This window comes from Xenopus laevis, chromosome 9_10S, assembly GCF_017654675.1.
Source record: "Xenopus laevis strain J_2021 chromosome 9_10S, Xenopus_laevis_v10.1, whole genome shotgun sequence".
Classification (NCBI taxonomy): Eukaryota; Metazoa; Chordata; class Amphibia; order Anura; family Pipidae; genus Xenopus; species Xenopus laevis.
Window position 1 is genome coordinate 113,868,247 of NC_054388.1, and position 21,137 is coordinate 113,889,383.

Here is a 21,137-nt window from a genome sequence, read left to right on the forward strand (position 1 = left end):
CCATTTAATACAAGTCAAGACCTTATTTGCCCTTGATGCTGCTGACTGGCATTACTTGCTACAGACAAGTTTATTATCTACAAGGACTCCAAGCTCCGTCTCCATTATGGATTTGCCTAGTGCAGTCCCATTAAGGGTATAAGTGGATATTGTTACATCCCAGGTGCAGGACTTTACATTTATCAACATTGAATCTCATTTGCCACTTAGCTGCCCAGATTGCCAGTTTGTCAAGATCCTGTTGCAAGTGCCACATCCTGGATGGAATTAATTGGGCTGATAGTTTTGTGTCATCTGCAAACACTGATACATTACTTACAACACCCTCCCCTAAGTCATTAATGAACAAGTTAAATAAAAGTGGACCCAATACTGAGCCCTGGGGGACCCCTCTAAGAATCTTACTCCAAGTAGAGAATGTCCCATTAACAACCACCCTCTGTACCCGATCCTGTAGCCAGTTTCCTATCCACGTGCAAACGACTTCATTAAGCCCAACAGACCTTAGTTTAGAAAGCAGTCGTTTGTGGGGCACAGTATCAAATGCTTTGGCAAAATCCAAATAGATCACATCTACTGCCCCCCCACTGTCCAGAATCTTACTTACCTCATCATAAAATGCAATCACATTTGTCTGACATGACCTATCCTTCATAAAGCCATGCTGATTGCTGCTCATAATGACATTCATTAGGACAACATTTTGAATGTGATCCCTTAACAAGCCTTCAAATAATTTGCCCACCGCAGATGTCAAGCTTACTGGCCTATAATTGCCCGGCTGAGATCGTAATCCCTTTTTAAATATTGGAATAACATCAGCTTTTCTCCAATCCATAGGCACCATACCAGATGACAGTGAAACTGAACTAAGCTCTCTTAGAACCCAGGGGGGTGTATGCCATCAGGCCCTGGAGCCTTATTTACATTAATTTGTATTAAAGCTTTTTGAATCATATCCTGAGTCAGCCACTGACTAGATTGAGCTGAACCATTAGTGCAGCTATGAAGTGAGCCTGGGAACTCACACTCCTCTATTGTATACACTGAAGAAAAGAACTGATTTAACACATTTACCTTTTCTGTATCTGTTACAACCATACTGGTACCATTATTTAATAGAGCAACACTCTCAACCTGCATCTTTTTACTATTAATATATTTAAAAAACTTTTTAGGGTTAGTTTTCGCCTCCACCGCAATTAACTCTTCATTTCTTTTCTTAGCCTTCCGGATTGCTGATTTACAACATTTATTACAGTGTTTATATTCATTAAATGCAGCTTCTGTCCCTACAGATTTGTAGTTTTTAAATGCCTTTCTCTTCTTTCCTATTAACTTCTTTACTTCTGTATTAAGCCACACAGGATGATTCTTAGAGCTTCTACGTTTAGTCCTTAAGGGAATAAATTGAGAACAGTAATGATTTAATGTCATTTTAAAGGACAACCATTTCTGTTCTGTGTTTTTAGCTGAAAACCTAATGCCCCAATCAATGCTCTGTAGGGCAGCCCTCAAGGCACTAAAATTAGCTTTTGCAAAATTCATGGTTTTTGTTGCCCCAGTATATTTTTGTTTTTTGCACCAGACATTAAAAGATATAACATTATGGTCACTATTACCCAGGGGTTCAATGACTTTCACATTTGCTATAAGTTCTGGCTCATTTGAGATCACTAAATCAAGAATAGCATTTTTTCTGGTTGGCTCCTGAACAACCTGTGCTAAAAAATTGTTGTGCAATAAGTTTATAAACTTGTTCCCATTAACTGATCTAGCAGTACCGTTGCTCCAGTCAATATCTGGGTAATTAAAATCCCCCATTATCATAACTTTACCTAAACTAGCAGCCTTTTCTATTTGCATTAGGAGCTTTGTCTCTTCCTCCTCACTTACATTAGGGGGTCTATAGCGACGCTTACAATTAATTTGCTGGATTCTTTACAATTGGTGAAGAACTCCACCCATACGACTTCTGCCCCCTCATTTTCTAACATAACCTCCTCCTTTATATGAGATTTAAATCCTGCCTAACATACAGACATACCTCTCCTCCTTTTCTATTGCCTCTGTCCCTCCGAAACAAAGTATAGCCACTGATATTTACTGCCCAGTCATGCGACTCATTCAGCCATGTTTCGGCCACACCAATCACATCATATTTTCCTTCCATCACCAGCAGCTCCAGCTCTCCCATTTTACCAGTCAGACTTCTTGCATTAGTAAACATACATTTAATACTGGCACCATATTGAACATATGACATGTGCTCCTCCCTATCCTTAACAGTATCCCCAGCCAAATCTCCTCCCTCATTTTCCCTTTCTTTGCCCACTATCTCATCTAACCTGTCTTCCACTGAATCTTTTACCAAACCCTCCCCCCCCACACCTAGTTTAAAATCTCCTCTTACCGTGTAGCCATCTTCTGAGATTTTAGAGTATTAGGCGCTAATCCTTTCTAAAACCCAGTGGCCAGGATTTGTGTATCCGAGCACCAGCCTAGGAAGGTTTGCCAGACTTTGTAGTAGACCTTTGCTATGGATGTCTTTCGTGTCTGTAGAAGAATATTTATCACTGGTTTGGAAAATCCCCTCTGGGCCCATAATTGGGTCTCAAATGCCAGGTCATTAAACGGAGCATGTCCAGTTTGGGATGCCAAGTTAGACCCTGTAGAAGGAGGTCTGGTCGTAGTGGGAGCCTCCACGGTCTGGAGATGGACATGCTCACAAGATCAGTGTACCAGAGTCTGTTGGGCCAATCTGGGGCAATAAGTATTGTTGTCTACAAATGTCTACAAAGGCAGCTCCTGGATCTTTGGTCCTTGAACAGTAGCTCGGGACCTTGAAGTTGTGTCTGGAAGCTAAGATGTCAATGTCCGGCACCCCCCAACTTGGTGGTTATCTGAGAGAAAAGCTAGTGATGTAGACTCCATTTGCCTTGTTCAATTGTTTGCCTGTCGAGAAACACAGCCATTATGGTTGGTACATAGTGTTTGGCCCATATCAGTATATTTGTGACCTCCTACATGGCCCCCTTGCTGCAGGTCCCCCCTTGCTTGTTCACATAGGCCACTGCTGTGGCATTGTCTGATTGAATCCTGACTGGTTTCGACCCAAAGTAGCTTGGACCAGCCTTGAAGGCCATGGCCCGCAGTTCCAGCATGTTGATTGTTAAGCGCAAATCCATTGCCCCTGTAATGTGTGAGAGCGGTATACCACTCCACATCTGAATATACTGGCATCGATTGTTACTACTTCCCACTTGATCGGCGCCAAACTCCTGCGAAAAACTCAGGTGTGCTTGAATCATCCACCAGAAGAGAATGTTCCTGGTCTGTGGGAATAGTGGAATGGTTTGCAGAAGATTTTGGTGATCTTTGTTTCAGCACTGTAAGAAATTGCGTGACTTTGTGATGGTGCTTTGAGTATGAGGTCGTTCAGATGTGGTTGTATGATTGCCAGTTTGTGTGTATACTCTTTTTAGGGAGTATTCTAACTTCCAATCCATGGGATCTCTGAACGCTCTGGGAAGGGTAGTTTGTTTCGAAAATCTAGAAATGGCTGAGTCTACTCTAGGGGGTTTATCCCATACTTTATGACGTTCCTCTGGAACTGGATAAGTAACATAAAATCTTTTGGAAGGTGTGAATGACCGATTCGGCTGTAACCATTCTATGTCAATGGTCTTGGTGATTGAGTTGAACATTGGAAAGGAAAATGTTTTCTTTTGATGGACTCCTAGCACCCTGTCTGCTTTTGAGACCGCAATAGACTCACCTTAATTTCTAGTGTCTGCATCATCTCTCTAAGAAGCTTTTTTTGGAGAGATCTGGTTAGGCAAAAGTGGGTTGTTCAGTGTCAAGAGTCACTATGTGTGTCTGAACTGGCTTCCTCAGATGCTTGCTTCTCAGACTCACCAAATAAAATTGTGTTCATATTAGAGGAAGGCCCTTCCACACTATCAGAAATGTCAGACGGAGGACCCTGAACCTTACGCCTATTGGGCTGTTGTTGAGGGGTGGACAACTGGAATGTGGTTTTTATCCACTCTAAAAAACTCCCTACCTGCGGGGGGAGTTGTGGAGTATACATTTTATCTATTGTATTGACTCTTGTAGGAGTAACTAGGGCCTCCTTAGATTGGGGTTCCTCGTGTTTTTCTACAATGGCTGAGTTCGTTTTCCCCTGTGATATCCTGAAGGGATAGAATTGGTGGCTCAGTAGGGTTACGATGAGAGCAGTATGTGGACTTTCTGAGGGTATGTTTAAACTTTCTGCATTTAACCATTTTCTCAAGTTTCTTTGCTGACTTCTTACAGATTTGGCAGCTTGAATACCTTCCCTCAAATTCCTTGGAGCATAGGTCCCCAACCTTGACTATTGGTATCTCCTACGTGGACTTGCAGCATACAAAAGGCTCTGCTTGGAAGTACAAATGGTTTTTATACAACTAAAACTTGCTTCCAAGCCTGGATTTAAAAAACAAACCACCTGCATTGAGGTCAGTGGGAGCAACAGCCAAGGGGTTGGAGAGCAACATGTTGTTCATGAGCCACTGGTTGGGAATCACTACCTTAGAGAGTCATATCTCTCCATAGAGTGTTAAGGTTGTTTTAGGCCAATTAGCAGTCAAAGTGTCCATGTACTGCTGCTGTACTCACAGTATCATTGCCCAGTAGCGATGTGTCTGAGCAGCCTAGTTCTGCTCTTCCCGGGTGACACGCTGCTCTCTGTTTACAGACGCAATCCAGGAAAAATAAAATGACGGTGCGTGCCCTTTACCAAGATGGCCGTTTACCAGCTCCGCCTGTACACTAGTGTCTGGGTTCTGCTTACCCCGGAGTGATCTGATGTGTGTTTTTGCCACTCTCAGTCTTTTTGGCAGCATAGCTTGCCAAGACTTTGCGCTAGGTAAGGCTGGGAGGTAGCACAGCATACCTATTAGCAGATTGGCAATGCATACACAATGTATAGTGGTCTGTGAATCGCCCTGCTGGGCATATCGGTAGCTCTCTATACCTGGTCCATATACCCCAGTCTTGGGACAATTACGGTCAGGGATGCAGGATTCTGCTACTCCACTTACTGCAATCTGCCAGCAAGGAGGGAGTAGTCTAAAACATTGGGAGACAGCTCTGAATGGCTCCATCAATAATAATAAAATGGAAGATAGAAGTGATTTCTATCCACCTCCAAGGCAGGACAAAAGAAGTGGGAAACAGAGGTGGAGCCAATATATATATATAGAGGGAGGGGCCAAGAGATCAATTCTTCTGTCTGGACTCCAGAAGTGATCGATGTCAGGCCAAAAATCTTCCAGGTTTCGTTATTCCTGTGATCAAGGAACGCTTCAGCTAGTTAATGCAGTCGGCAGCCATTCTCTTCTTTGTAATCCAATGGTTCCACCCTAGGGCCAAACATTCAGATTAATCCAATATCGCCCTGCCATTAGTGGGGGTTAAGATCCGCTCGTTTGTTGACCTCCGCGAATGAGCAGATCTTATGATGTATGGCCACCTTATCTGTAGAAATGTAAAGGCTACATCCAGCGGCACCTACACCACCATCTAGCCATCATTCCATCCACTGCATGTGGCTACTCCTTATAACTACGACACCAGGCTACAGTTTTATTCTTACTGCTCCTTTTTCATCTACTTCTTTCTATTTTGGTCCTCCACTATTAAAATTCATGTCTCGCTTTCAAACCACTGCCTGGTTTCTAGGTTAAATAGGACCATAGCAACAAGAGAGCTGCTGAACAAATAGCTAAATAACTGAAAAAGCTCATATAAAAAAAAAAAATAATTCATTAGATCAACTGAAATATTAATTTAAAAGGTGAACAACCCCTTGAACACTGCCAAAAGCATAACAGAGGACAATATAACCACACACTTGGGTCTCTCTAGGACATAGATCCACAACCTTTAGATCCTGTGAGCAACATTCAGAAGTAAAAGGAGTTGTGGAGCAACACAAGCATGAAAAATGTTCCTGGGGTGCCAAATAAGGGCTGTGATAGGAAGTACCCCCTCTTGTAAAACATAAGGATATTATAAGTTACCGAGAAGTTTCATGACCTTATAAAAACACGATGCCAAAGGCAGATATAGGTCATGGCCTGTATAGGATTATACAGGTCATGGAACTCCGAGGTAACTTCTAATATCCTCATATTTTGCAACTGGGTGAACTTTATTTATTATAATACACAAATTTTAGTGAGTCATGTGACAGAAATGACATCAGAACTCACAGTTTATAACTGATGACATCAGAAATCACCGTTTATAAGGATATAATTTACAAGCTATTCATAGCTTTTGTGTATTTATATACAAACACACATGGGGAGCTAGGGTTCTCCAGTGACGGCTATAGTATTTATAAGCAATTGCCGCCCCCTCCTGCTAAAAACCTTTAGAGGGGCTCGGCGCACTCCGATCTTCATCCTCCCCCCACCGTGAATTGCATCCCCCTTCCTCGCCAGTAAGAGCAGCTGGGAAGGAGGGGTGTTTTCTGATTAGCTAGAGAGGAAGCAGACACCAGAGTTCGGAACCCCTGCATCTGTGGGGTCTGTTTCCTCTATAGTTACACCACTACTATTATCTATAGAGAATGGCTCATCCAAGGCAAAGCTTTATTTATTATAATATAATAATTATTATAATACACAAATTTTAGTGAGTCATGTGACAGAAATGACATCAGAACTCACAGTTTATAACTGATGACATCAGAAATCACCGTTTATAAGGATATAATTTACAAGATATTCATAGCTTTTGTGTATTTATATACAAACACACATGGGGGAGCTAGGGTTCTCCAGTGACGGCTATAGTATTTATAAGCAATTTCCGCCCCCTCAATGCAGGTGGTTTGTTTTTGGATTGCTGTGTGTTAAATGCTGTGTTTTTAACCGTGTTTCCTCTGCACAGGCTCATGGGAAGCTAATGGCTTTGGGCCGGACTACTATTATCTATAGAGAATGGCTCATCCAAGGCAAAGCCCCACTCATATACAGGGAGAGACATTCAGTCTACACAGCACCGTATTCATACAGACATGGCACCTACAAACAAAATGGATTGCAGGAAACATTTAATCATGGGCTTTACGTCCCCTTTAGCTTTCCAGGAGAATGGGAAGAACTTCTTTTCCTGCACAAGTCCTATTGTTGGTATTTATTAACCATTCAAATCCTCTAATTGACCAGCAGCACCTGGAGTGCAAACATTCCTGCACTTAGTATTCCACCTCTGGCCTAGTCAGTATCTGTAAGGAGCTTGTAGATTCCTCCACGCCCATCCCTCAATGACACAGGCGGGTTATAAAATGATCCATAACAAATAACGGACCACTATTGCACAGCAACATTTTAAAAAAGATTTATTGAAATAAAAGTGCTTCTTAGCCAATTAAAAAAAAAAATAAAAGTTCTGCAGCATTTGCCCGGAGCTCTGGGAACAAGGTTTCCACAGCAGGAGTTCTAATCAACAGAAGATACATTCAAATAAAACTAGATAATAAAACAGATTTTTGCTTTAATCACAATATAAATCCCAGGCTGACAGGAAACCAATTGCCAGTTTGGTGTCACAGCCAAGAGTTTAGCATGGAAAGGGTTAAAAGAGGGGGAAGGAAGGTGCGTTGCAAACTCTGCTGGGGGGCAGGAATCCTAGTCGGATCAGGCCTGAATCAGTGTAGAGTAGTGCAGAGTATGTCCAGTCCCACCTCTACAGGTGACAAAACCGTGACAAGAGACTGGAGCTAATGGATCCAGCCTGGTAAATGGCAAAATCCTTAGCAATCTACACTGGGGGTGGGGGAAGACTCAGCAGCTGAATAAAAGCAAGAAAAGAAAGGGTCCAGCTGCAGGGAAAGCAACAAGCCAACTCCTATGGAGTCTGATGCAATTAAAGCCCAGTGCGTGGATTAAACCTCTCGCATCTCGGAGGGGTTACCTCGCACATTGGAAGGGTCATACAAAGGTGCAAAACAAAAAAAGCAGGAAAATAGCATTAAAAACTATTTGTCCAGAAGATGCGTCCGTAGCCCTTCCCCCATACAGGAGAGCAGGACAGCATGAGAGAGTGAGGGCCGAGGGGGCTTTCGTGGGGCACCAATTCAGTGGCATCTTGAATCTCTGTGTTCTGTCTGGGGGAGGGGGCAGTCCACGTGGCTCTCTGCACCCCCAGAAAGGCAGGAGGGACTAGCCCTTCCCATCCATGGATTCTGCATAAACGACTACTCGAGAAGGATCTGGGAGCAAAATGGAAATGAGTTAGTAACTGTGCCTGATACCCAGCCCATACACAGACACAGAGATAGAGAGCACTCACCTTTCTTGTGTATAGTCCAAGCTACATTCCACTCTGAAAACAAAAAAAGAGCAACATTAGAGGCCATTTTGCACAGTAGCACTGGAACCAACACCCTACAAATTAGGGACACACCGAATCCAAGATTTTGCATTTATTAAGCAGGAATCAGCTGAATTCTTGTGCCTGGCCAAACTGAATCTGCATATGCAAGTTAGGGGATGGGAAATCATGCGTCGGTCACAAAAAAACATTTTTTTCCACTCTTTCCTTTCCCGACCTTATGAGACTGTTCGGCATTCAGACAATTTTTTGTGCGTTTATCTAAATCTCTCTCTCTATATGTGTGTGTGTGTCACATGAAGGAGCTTTCAGAGACAGATGTGCATGTTACCACTACTTGTCTGCACTTCCTGTTTGATATAAAGGCTACCTACTGTGGCACATAATACTTTTTTTTTTGAGTTATTTTCAGATTATTCACCAGAAATCTAAATGGTTGTCAATTACTTTCCATACTTTATTTACTACTATTTTTTCCAAAATATAAGTTTAAAGAAGACATTTAGGATAAATGAAAAAAAACTAATTTTGTAGGCAATTATGTATAATATATGGAGCTGGTTTTACTTTTGACTGTAAATTATTAAAATAGCCCCTTTATTGGAGCTCCCTGAAACACTACTTTTTTAAAGCACAATTCTTCTATATCTAAATGAGTATAATTCTTATTTTTTTACATAAAATGTCTCATTTAAAGTTGAATGTTGGTGTCTCTGGTGTTTGAGTCTGACAGCTCAGTAATTCAGGTGCAGACTCTGAACTGTTACAATTTTGCAACATTAAATTGATCCATTTCTCAGCAGCATCTCTGGAGTATCAGTAACTATTGTATCAAGTCTAACAGCTGCCTGTAATGAAACCCAGAGATTCTGCTCAGCAGGGACAAAGATAAGCAACCCCGACCCCCAGCTCTAAGGCATAGCCCTCAGTAGTTCAGGCAAAAAAAGTGCAGCCTTCACTAGGAATTAGTGTCAGGATCTACGGGAATATTTGAGTAATGTAACAAGTTAAGAATTTCCATTATCTACTGAAAAAAAAAAAAAAAAGCAGAAAAGCTGTATTGTTGCAGCACAGATAGTGCCATTACTCAGGAAACAATCCCCCCTTTCTCCTAAAATCAGAAGCAATTCGCCTTCACACCACTATTTTGCACTACAGTAGAACCCTCATTTTACGTTTTCCACAGGACCAAGCAAAAATGGTGTAAAATCCAGGAAAATGTAAAATATAAAGGTGGGACCACAAAATAATGTAAAACAAGGGAAAACTTAAAATTAGGGAATGTAAAATTGAGGTTCCACTGTATTTATTGGTTTGCCTCCACCTCCCTGCAATAGCCGACAATAACCAGCAGGTGGAGCGCAGGTAGATGCTCACCTCTCATACTGTACTGGACCATGGACTCCCAGTCTCTAGGATTCTCCAGACCGGCTGCATCATCCTCAACTGTATCCACGTAGAAGCCACACAGCTTGAGACGATCCAAAACACACACTGGAGTAGCAGCCTGACCTTCCTCCTTCTCTCCTATGGGTCCATCCTTTAACCCATGACTTTCTACTGGTGCCTGCCCAGCCCCTGGCTCGTTGATAAAAGACAGTCCCCACTCATTCTGAAAAATGGCCCCCAGGTTGTCCTGGCTTACAGGGGAAGGAGGAGTTGAGGAGAGGGAGGAGCAAGAGGAGGAGTAGAGGGAAGTCTGTGCTGGGCTAGTGGGATGGCTATTGGCTACAGTGCTGCTCAGCAGGCAATTAGGGAGGCTGTTGGAGGTTCGGAGGGCACTGCTGGGCACAAGTCCTTTGCTATCCAGGTTTTCCTTCACCTTGCTGGCATAGCTGATTTTGGGCAGTGTTCGGGCACTGCTGCTATCAACTGGAAACACTGGCAGAGGTTTAAAGAGGAGCCAGCTGTCTGTTGTCTGTTCCTCCTTAGCTGGGGGTGAGGGCTGGCGGGATATCACTGGAGTCTGCACAGTCTTCTCTTTCTCTACCCCGGGCTGCTCAGGCCTCCCAGCTACACACTCTGTAGAGTTAAAGGACTCCCCATTCCTAGAGCGCTGAGTGCGACTGCCACCTCCAGGCCTGGGCACCCATTCTTTGCGCTTGCCATCTCTATACTGGCTCTCATAGTCCCAGTAGCCTTTGCGGTAGCCGGAGTAGAAGGGTCGGTAGTGATGATGGGAGGAGTAGCTGTAGGAGTGGTGATGGCTGGAAGGATAGCGTTGGTGTGGGCGCCCGGATGGGTCTCTCTCGCAGCCTCTCAGGTGACGCAGGTTGAGGGAGTTGGAAGGGCTGAGAGGGACACTGTCTTCTGTACGGCCGGCTAATGTCTCTATCTCTGGGTCCGGCCCAAAGCCATTAGCTTCCCATGAGCCTGTGCAGAGGAAACACGGTTAAAAACACAGCATTTAACACACAGGAATAATTTAAAGTTGTTGGCCAATTTGAGTTAAAGGATAAGTAAACTTTTAAAATAATTGAATGTAAAATTGATGAGGGGGCTATTCTAAGCACTTTTGTTATTTATATTCTTTATTTTTTATTCCATGATATTAAGGGATACATGTGCTGTTAATATGAATGAATTTTGTTACAACAGCGCCACCTGCTGGTCAGTTTCCCACCAGTCTGACCAGCAAGTAGTCAAGGAAGTTGTCAGGAGAAAGAAAGAGGCTGCTCTGATGTTCTTCTGCTTAGGAATAAAATTAGAAATCTTTCTCACATCTTTCCTAAGCAGAAGAACATGAGAGCAGCCTCTTTCTTTCTCCTGACAACTTCCTTGACTACTTACATAGTTAAATTGGGTTGAAAAAAGACAAAGTCCATCAAGTTCAACCCCTCCAAATGAAAACCCAGCATCCATACATACACCCATCCCTACTTTTAATTAAATTCTATATACCCATATCTATACTAACTATAGAGTTTAGTATCACAATAGCCTTTGTATTATGTCTGTCCAAGAAATCATCCAAGTCCCTCTTATAGTCATTAACTGAATCATCACCCGGCAGTGCATTCCCCAACCTCACTGTCCTCACTGTGATGAACCCCCTACTCTGTTCCTTTAAATGAAACTTCTTTTCCTCTAGTCTGAAGGGGAGGCCTCTGGTACGTGATTCTCTTTATGGGTAAAAAGGTCCCCTGCTATTTGTCTATAATGTCCTCTAATGTACTTGTAAAGTCTAATCATGTCCCCTCACAAAAGCGCCTTTTTTCCAGAGAAAACAACCCCAACCTTGTCAGTCTCCCCTCATAATTTAACTCTTCCCTCCCTCTAACCAGTTTAGTTGCACTTAGTCTCTGCACTCTCTCCAGCTCATTTATATCCCTCTTAAGGACTGGAGTCCAAAACTGCCCCCATACTCCAGATGAGGCCTCACCAGGGACCTATAAAGAGACACAATTATGTTTCATCCCTTGAGTTAATGCCCTTTTTTATACAAGAACTTTGTTTGCTTTAGTAGCCACAGAATGACACTGCCCAGAATTAGACAACTTGTTATCTACAAAGGAAACTCCCAACACACTGCCATTTAGTGTATAACTTGCATTCATATTGTTTTTGCCAAAGTGCATAACCTGCATTTATCAACATTGAACCTCATTTTCCAGTTTTCTGCCCAGTTTTCCAGTTTAGACAAATCACTGTGCAAAGTGGCAGCATCCTGCATGGAACCTACAGTTCTGCACAATTTAGTATCATCTGCAAAAATTAGAAACAGTACTTTCAATGGCCACCTCCAGGTCATTAATAAACAAGTTGAAAAGCAAGGGACCTAGTACAGAGCCCTGCGGTACTCCACTAACAACACTGGTCCAATTAGAAAATGTTCCATTTACCACCACTCTTTGTAGTCTATCTTTTAGCCAGTTCTCTATCCAGGTACAAATACTATGTTCCAGGCCAACATTCCTTCATTTAACCAGTAACCTTTTGTGTGACACTGTATCAAATGCTTTAGCAAAGTAAATCACATCCACTGCCATCCCAGAATTAAGGTCTCTACCTACATTCTCATAAAAAGAAATTAAGTTAGTCTGGCAAGATCTATTACACATAAAACCATGCTGGCACAAACTCATAGTATTATGATTTGCTATGAAGTCCAGTATCTTATCCTTTATTAACCCTTCAAAAAGCTTTCCTACCACTGACGTCAGACTAACTGGCCTATAGTTTTGAGGCTGAGAACGGGATCCTTTTTTGAATAGAGGCACCACATTAGCAATTCGCCAGTCTCTCTGCACTATGCCAGATCTCAATGAATCCTGAAAAATTAAGTAAAGAGGTTTGGCAATCACAGAGCTAAGCTTCCTAAGTACCCTGGGATGAATACCATCTGGCCCTGGACCTTTGTTAATCTTAACATGTTCTAGTCTCTTTTGAATTTACTTGGTGGTCAGACTGATGGGAAACTGACCAGCAGGTGGAGCTGTTGTAACAAAATTCATTCATATTAACAGTACATGTATCCATTAATATTATTGGAATAAAAAAATAAATAAATAATGAATGTAAATGACAAAAGTGCTTAGAATAGCACCCTCATCAATTTTACATTTAATTATTAGTGTTTACTTATACTTTAACTGTTAGTATGATGTAGAGTGTGATATTCTGAGACAATTTGCAATTGGTTTTCATTTATCATTATTTGGGGTTTTTGAGTTATTTAGTTTTTTATTCAGCAGCTCTGCAGTTTGAGCCGTCTGGTTGAGCTAAATCATCGAGTTCCTGAGCTCCAACCAAACCAGGGGAAGGATGTAGTGCTGGCAAATTCAGAGACATGCTAATAACATGTTATGTACGGTCACACCCCAAAAAGCCAAGCTACCCCCCTCCGCTACACACCCCACCAATTCAGCCTAGCCCCTGCTACACACAAGGATCCAGACTACACACTATACCAAGTTACTGGTTTGTAAGTAGGCACTTTGGCCATTTGGTGGAGGAGTTCTCTGGAGATCAAACTCAGGAACGTTTATTCACCATACAATTGTAAAATCCTAACTTGCATTTTTTTTAAAGGTGAAAAGCAGCCACCCTTTTAATATCCCCCTTGGGCACTGGGTGGTGCCCATATAACCGAACATTTTACACCATAATACTTGCTAATTTCTGTTGCCACAGGTGCTGATCCTTCACTTTCTTTCTTTATATATTCCTTGAACAGTGGAGAGACTAAGGAGTTCGGCAAGAAATAAGGAACTAATGGACTAACTTTAACAACTTTTTTAAATACCCCGACTACACACCCCAACGGGTCAACCCCCCTGCTACACACCCCAACAGGTATGTGTCCCCCCCGCTAGACATCCCCTACTTTCTATGTCATACGATCACTGCAGGTAAAGTAAATGCCCCCCCCCCCATGAGACCAGTGTTACCCAGTGTCAAGGCTCTGACTCCTGTAAAGTAACAAACTAGTGACCCTATAGTACAGCTCCTGCCACTTATAGTACATTAGATACAGAAAGAGCCCAACACTCCACTGACTCCTCCTCACACGCCCTCAGCTCTATCCCTTACCTGCCCCAAACTACACACTGTCACCCCCACACTCACTGCAGCCCCTGCTCCAACACTGCCTCCCCCTCCCCATTGGTACAGGCCTAGTCTTCCCCAGCTATTACTCACCCCTCAGAATGGTACAGGCCTAGTCTTTCCCAACTATTACTCACCCCTCAGAACCCCAGAATGGAACAGGCCTCATGCAGCAAATAGAGGCTGAGCCCCCAGACTGGGAACAGGTGCCACGTCCCTCCTCCCACCACCTTCCCCCTCTAATGAGCGGAACAGTCCGACCCTCCGCCCCGGTAACTATGGGCCCCAGTAAGTAACCCAGCCCCGGTAATTCCCCCGACCGCCATTATAGTCTCCCCCGGGTCTTACCGCTCTTTGCTTTGCTCTTGTTAATGTGGTTCATGTCCTGCTCGCTGGGACTCAGTTTGTCCTTCTTCCGGCTGCCGGGGCCTTCGCGGGGATTACTATTCTCATCCTGGGCCAGGTGCTCCTTATGCATAATCACTGCGGGACAACTCGGGACGCGGCTTTCACTTGCTTGAGACAGATCGACTAGCTGCGGGCGCAACAGGGCGGGAGGTTACACAATGTAGCGCAGGCCCCGGACAGCGAACCTCACTCACACAGGAGGCAGCAGGAAGGAAGGAACGAGTGAGGGCCCAGTCGCCTCTGACGAACCTATGGGTGGAGTCTCAATAAGAAGGAGGGCGGGAAGATTGTACAGCTAGGCCAATGGGATGAGAAAGTCAGAGTCACGGGATAGGGCGGAGTTTGTGGGCAAGGTGGGGCCAGATGTTTGAACTGGTAATATGCAGAACAGGGAAAGAAGAGCTAGCCAATGAGAGACGACGGGTGGGGTGTGTGGGCGTGCTTATGAAATCATGAGCAGTTGGAAAAGGTGACGGCACGCTAATGGGGTGGAGTCAAGGAAGCAGGGAGGAGAGGAAGAGATGGAAAATCGGACATTAACGGATAGGGGCGTGGTCTATAAGGAAGGAAAATGGAGTAGTTCACACTTACATAAGGGAATTGGCGGGGCTTAGTGTTGGGAGCAGCCTAAGTATAGCGTTGGAACAGGAGAGCTGATTCCGCTTTATGTCGCTGCCCGGTAGCTTTTGGGTGCCATTTTGTTGGTGGGCAAGAGTTATTTTTGGCGTGGTGCGTGTATCGAGTGTCCCTCGCTCACTGTAACTGCTTATTTCATGAGGAAAGCCTTCCTAAGTACAGTCAGCTCTTTCCCCTTCCCAAAATAAACAGCGCGTGTACCTACGAGCCTGATGTAGTACAGCACGAGAACTGTATATATATATATATATAATATACTACGTACATCTATTTCCGTACTCTTTCCTTCATCTCACATCGTTTACTGTGGAGTTCCAGCATAAGGGCTGCACTTTATGGCACATAAACCCCACTGTGTAGAAAATGAACTGGACTTGAAGGGGGGTTCACCTTCAGGTTCACTTTTAGTATGTTATAGAATGGCCAATTCTAAGCAAATGTTCAATTGGTCTTCATAATTTTTATTTTTTATATAGTTTATGAATTATTTGCCTTCTTCTCCTGACTCTTTCTAGCTTTCAAAATGGGGTCACTGACCCCATCTAAAAACACATTCCCTCTAAAGCTACACATTTATTGTTGTTGCTACTTTTCATTACTCATCTTTCTGTTCCGACCCTCCCCTATTAATATTCCTTTTCTCATTCAAATCAGTGCATGGTTGCTATGGTAATTTGGACCTTAGCAACCAGATTGCTGACACTGCAAACTGGAGAGCTGCCGAATAAAAAGCTAAATAAGTCAAAAAACACATATAATAAAAAATTAAAACCAATTGCAAATTGCCTCAGAATATCACTCCCTACATCATACTAAAAGTTAACTCAAAATGAACAACCTCTATAATCAGTCGCTGCTGTGCACTATGGGAATCACTGCCATTTCTTCTGCTATGTACAAACAGCTGCCAGCACAACCCCCTCCCCATAGTAGTCCCATTTACATCAGACTGGGACCAGTGAGCAGATTTGTTAAATGAGCTGGACACTCAGTCAGGGCCTCTACTCGAAACCTAGTTTCAACTCTGGGGCCCTTGAAATATATCAGGGAGCAACTTTGATTTATGGAGTAAATATTGAATTTCAGCTCCCTGCCCCCCTATCTATTCCACCCCTGCCCCATAGAAACAGCTGAAAGTGTATTTACATAACACAATAAAGTAAATTAACCCCTCCTGCTAAACAGACTTTCTCACTAATTAGCACTTACATTTATACCTCCACTGACTGCTGCCCCCTTTCTACCTCACCTTTAGCCATTGTAAGAGCAGGTCATTCTTAAAGAAACTTAGTAGCTGCTATAGTTGGGCACATATAGGTTTTGTTCTGTTGTGTGGAGATGTAGTTGTCTAATTGTTTCACAGCAAATCTTTGTGTTTCAGATAATATGACCTGTTCAGCCACTGGGACAGAATGCTTTGTTATACAGATAGCTAGAATCTCAGCTGCCATAAAGCAGGACAGGACTGCTGCTTACAATGGGGATCAGATAGGATCTGTGCAGCCACTGGGACAGAATGTTCTGTTATACAGATAGCTAGAATCTCAGCTGCCATAAAGCAGGACAGGACTGCTGCTTACAATGGGGATCAGATAGGATCTGTGCAGCCACTGGGACAGAATGTTCTCTTACACAGATAGCTAGAATCTCAGCTGCCATAAAGCAGGACAGGACTGCTGCTTATAATGAGGATCAGATAGGAATAGATCTGTGCCGGGCACACTTGTGTATAGCCAAGGCTGCAGGTGTCAGAGGAAGGGATTGTAAGAAGAGATTATGTCAGGGAGTGTATAGTCAAGGGAAATGGCGATAGCTGCACTGAGTGTAACTGAGGTACGTAAAGTAACGGTAGTGCCAGTCAGCGCTATTCTAATGACACGAGCTCAGGTTACGTGTATAGCGTCTCCCCGCCATGCACCGCGGCACTGCCCTCGCCAGCTTCTTTCTTCCCATCATTCACCGGGAAACAAAACACGCAGAAGTGCAGCCATTCTGTCACCAATAGGCAACTTGAGGTTATTCGACCAATTAGAACTCGTGTTACAAACAACTCACTCCACCCCTACCACTAGCAGCGCCAGACCCTCTTCTTAACCAATAAGAAACGTGGGTTTCGGTGACGCAGTGACCCCTATATAAATACCCGGTGCGAGTTTTCGGTCTTCTTTGCTTTTCTGTCCCCGAAGAGAGAGAGTGAGTTGTGCTAGAGATGGGCCTTCCCAGCATGCCTTGTGGCCTCTTTTGGCATTGACCGTGGCAATGCAGTGATTGTTAGGCGCAGTAGTCTGGTCTGGCTCGTTACCCAGCATGCTCAGTCACACACTATGGGAATGAGGCTCCTGTCTGCTTCTAGTCTCGCTCTCTTTCAGTGGTATTGGGGTATAAGATTTCTCTTTGTGGGGTTTATTGTTGTGACTGGAAGTCTCTGCTTTTGTCTGTACTGCCCCAGTTCTTATTGGCTGCCCAATCTTTTCAGCAGAACACCCAGCATGCCTTGCTGCCCAGTTTATTATACCCCCAGCGATTGTGTCAGTCCCACCTGGGTGTTAATATGTTCAATTCTTATTTACAGAATGGCCGCCAACAAGGAACGCACTTTTATTGCCATCAAGCCTGATGGAGTCCAGCGCGGCCTCATGGGGGACATCATTAAGCGCTTTGAGCAGAAGGGGTTCCGCTTGGTTGCCATGAAATTCCTGCAGGTCAGTAACTGCCCCATCTCTAGGGCTGCAGTGTGGTGGTTCTATTTAGGTGGCACCACAGAAGCCAGTGTAGGCTGCAGCAGGCTTCTACATAAGTGATGAACCTTGGGACATGTGGATATAGGGTTTCCTGTATTGAAGGGCTCTGTTTCTCCCTTTTCTATTCTTCCCTGTCCAAGTCTTTGTTCTTAACTGCCCCTGGCTCTGTCCCACTCCAGTTTAGCCGGATTCACTGGGGATGAAGGAGACACTTTAGGTGCCACTGGGAAATCTGACCCCTCACTATCTGGCATTTGTAGTTCTGGATGTGTTGGCTCTATGGCCCAGTCATATACATCTGTAGTGACCAAGCTTATTTTTATAGGCTTCTCAGGATTTACTCAGGCAGCACTACATTGATCTGAAGGATCGTCCATTTTACCCCGGGCTGGTGGAATACATGAACTCTGGGCCCGTCCTTGCTATGGTGAGTGTAATGAGCCCCCCGATGTGCCAGTCACCCATTATAATGGAAATACGTGTTCAGCCTCCTCCAATTACTTCTGTATAGACAACCCCCTACCCCAAGGCTGGTTCAATGCTCTGACATATATCCTACCCCCCTGCAGGTCTGGGAGGGACTGAATGTGGTAAAAACTGGCCGTGTGATGCTGGGTGAAACCAACCCCGCTGACTCCAAGCCTGGCACCATCAGGGGAGACTTGTGTATACAGGTCGGCAGGTAGGTACCAAAAGCCCTCCAAATTGGGAGCTGCACTGCTAACGAGCAGTGTCTCTAGGGAGGAGACCAGTGTTAATAAATGCTGCAGTGTATGGTAACTGCTTATACCCATCAGCATTCAAGTGTTAACCCCTGGCATTCGGTATTAATGTCCTAAGCTGAACAGCTGGTGGCAGTTCTATAATGTCTTCTAATGGCAAACACTTGTGCCTGTACAGCAGGGGAGGAGAGAGGTCAGGCTTGCAGGGGCGCAATTAAGGTCTGTAGATGGAAGTAGAGCAAACAGCTGCTCCTGCTCACTTGGGGATTAGTTTCAGCTGCTCATTTACAGCTTCATTCCTTTTAGTAGAATCAGTGGGAGTTGTGCAACAGCTTAAGGTTACTGTCTGCTTTCTGTGCCCTTAAAGCGGAACTATTGTGAACATGAAAATTTAATATAAGTTTCATACTGAAATAAGAATTTCTATATACGGTACAATTAATTCTATACCGTTTCTGAAACTAAGTTTTTATCTTCACTATTCCTCTCTTGACATCCATTTCTCTTCATTCAGTAGCTGGATGTCAGATTAATGTTCCAATATATTTTATAAGGGGGCTCCTTTCCTACAGATTAAAGCTCACTCAAATAACTGACTCCAGTACAAACAAAATGTAACAAAATAACTGCCTTTTGCACAAATCCTGCATGTAGAGAGACAATGTCTGGTGAGTTTAATAGAGTGACCTCTAATACATCTTCTAGGCAAAAGGAGCCCCCCCTATAAGATATATTAGATTATTCTTAGGGATGGGCGAATTTTTTTCGCCTTGTTTCATCGCAAAAATGACGCCCATAGACTTGTATGGTGTTGTGCATCAAAAAAAGATGTGCGTCAAAATTTTGCTGCGTGACAATTTTTTTGACACCCATACACTTCAATGGGCATCTGCAACATTTCGCCGGCAGCGGATTTTTTACGAAACGGGTCAAATTCGCCCATCCCTTATTCTCTCCATGCAGGAGTTGGGTGTCAGATGAATGAAGAGAAACCGATGCTGACAGAGGGATAGTGGAAAAACTTTATTTCAGAAACAATACAGAATATTTAATAGATTATATTTAGGAAGTTTTTTTGGTATGATTAAGTTTATATTAAACTTTAATTTTCGCGATGGGTCCCTTTTAATTGTTTTTAACCCTCAATCCATTCTGCTACAGTTTATAACCTCCAACTCCCAATCTATACAACAGAAATACTACCTCTATGCTCTTGTTTTAGAACTGCTTGATGTGGCAGGTCCTTGTTAGAAGAAACTTTTATAGTGGCCAATATGGAGGTCAAACACAAATGGCTTGATGTAAAGGGTATTGAGTTGAACACAAGTGCTTGGGCGTCTCTACAACTTGATGACATTTCATTGTTTAGATTCCCATAGACCAGGGGTCCCCAACCTTTTTTTATCCATGAGCCGTTATCAACTGTATAAAGAGTTGGGAAGCAAAGCAAGAATGAAAAATGTTCCTGGAGGTTCGAAATAAGGGCTGTGATTGGCTATTTTCTGGCCCCTTTGTGGACTGACAGCCTACAATAGGCTTGACAGTACAGCTGGTTTTTATGCAACCAAAACTTGCTGCCAAGCCAGGAATTCAAAAATAATCACCTGCTTTAAAGCCACTGAGCGTAACATCCTAGTGGTTGGGTAGTAACATGTTACGTATGAGCTACTGGTTGTGGATCACTGGCTTAGACATGGGCAATGAGTGTATATTGGACGTTATGAGTGAGTGTAAATGTGAAGTTACTGGCAGCAATATGTACTACTAGCTCTAACTGCCATTTCCCCCCCACAGGAACATCATTCATGGCAGTGACTCGGTGGATAGTGCCAATAAAGAAATCGCCTTATGGTTTAAAGACGAGGAGCTGGTGGAGTATAAAAGCTGTGCGTATGAGTGGGTGTATGAGAACTAAGTGCCCCTTTCCTCTTCACCTTCATTCCGTTACCTCTTTATACCAATAAAGTGTTACATCCCATCCCTCCCAACTGTCGGCTGCTCCTTTCCTGGCTGCTGAGGCTATGAGTAGTGAAACTACCAGGATTTAGGTGGGAGGGAACAAAATGTATAAATTGTCATCTCTAATCTTAACATTGGCCTAAGTTGTGTTTTACATATTAGTGATGCATTTCTACGTCTGTGCCCCATTCCCATCTCTGTACTGCTTCTAAGCGGATCTTATGCTACAAGTGAAGGGGCCTTTCTGTGTCCCTGGCACCATTGCAGTTTGTCTAGTGACTAAGGGTGTCTCTCCTCCCCTCTGCTGGAATGTGTTACTGGGGCCAAATAGAAATCTTATTCCCAGTAGCTGCCATCTTGACTTATGGTTTCTTGAGCGGGACTGTCACAGTGCATTGTGGGAAGGGTTCACTGTCCTGCAAGAATGGTTTAGCTCTTTTGGAGGGAAGAAAAACATTTCTCAGCTTTGCTGTTGTGCCGCCCCTATGACTGACAGCTAGCGGAGAATGTTGGGAGTTTTATAATGCTGCGAGTTTAGAATTACAATGATCCCTAGTGGGAAGGGGAAATTCTCCTTTAAGTGGCTAAAGGGCATCGCCATTTGTACTAATAGTGTTGCTGCTTCCATGGCACAAGTAGTGTAAGTCACAGCTTAGTGGCCCTTTTATTCCCCCCCCCCCCCAAAGAGCCGTAACCTGGGAGTTGAGGCGAGTGTTGGCCACTAATCTTATAA

The 21,137-nt window shown here is 43.7% G+C and overlaps 2 protein-coding genes across 4 annotated transcripts; one reads left to right on the forward strand and one right to left on the reverse strand.

Moving 5' to 3' along the window:
- Positions 1-7,379: 7,379 nt before the first annotated feature.
- On the reverse strand, positions 7,380-14,669 carry XB5854344.S (provisional ortholog of nuclear FMR1 interacting protein 2 S homeolog). Its single transcript, XM_041578150.1, has 4 exons — positions 14,287-14,669; positions 9,769-10,764; positions 8,350-8,382; positions 7,380-8,269 (listed from the first exon to the last, which is right to left on the reverse strand). The coding sequence occupies exons 1-4, from the start codon at positions 14,414-14,416 to the stop codon at positions 8,220-8,222; spliced, it is 1,209 nt and encodes a 402-aa protein (XP_041434084.1). The 5' UTR covers positions 14,417-14,669; the 3' UTR covers positions 7,380-8,219.
- Positions 14,670-17,037: 2,368 nt separating this feature from the next.
- Positions 17,038-20,423, forward strand: nme2.S (NME/NM23 nucleoside diphosphate kinase 2 S homeolog). Of its 3 annotated transcripts, none has more exons than XM_018240619.2 (5): positions 17,038-17,175; positions 17,555-17,684; positions 18,049-18,150; positions 18,293-18,405; positions 20,240-20,423. In XM_018240619.2, exons 2-5 carry the CDS (start codon positions 17,556-17,558, stop codon positions 20,358-20,360), a joined length of 465 nt encoding a protein of 154 aa, XP_018096108.1. In that variant the 5' UTR covers positions 17,038-17,175; position 17,555; the 3' UTR covers positions 20,361-20,423.
- The last annotated feature ends 714 nt before the right edge of the window (positions 20,424-21,137 follow it).

Excerpts from the sequence above, each read along its gene's own strand:
- nme2.S (XM_018240619.2), top strand. The coding sequence starts at position 17,556 with ATGGCCGCCAACAAGGAACGCACTTTTATTGCCATCAAGCCTGATGGA. Across the intron at positions 17,685-18,048 it reads TTGCCATGAAATTCCTGCAG|GCTTCTCAGGATTTACTCAG; the intron begins GTCAGTAACTGC and ends TTATTTTTATAG. Across the intron at positions 18,406-20,239 it reads TTGTGTATACAGGTCGGCAG|GAACATCATTCATGGCAGTG; the intron begins GTAGGTACCAAA and ends TCCCCCCCACAG.
- XB5854344.S (XM_041578150.1), bottom strand. The coding sequence starts at position 14,416 with ATGCATAAGGAGCACCTGGCCCAGGATGAGAATAGTAATCCCCGCGAA. Across the intron at positions 8,383-9,768 it reads GGTCCAGTACAGTATGAGAG|AGTGGAATGTAGCTTGGACT; the intron begins GTGAGCATCTAC and ends TTTTGTTTTCAG. Across the intron at positions 8,270-8,349 it reads TTGGACTATACACAAGAAAG|ATCCTTCTCGAGTAGTCGTT; the intron begins GTGAGTGCTCTC and ends TTTTGCTCCCAG.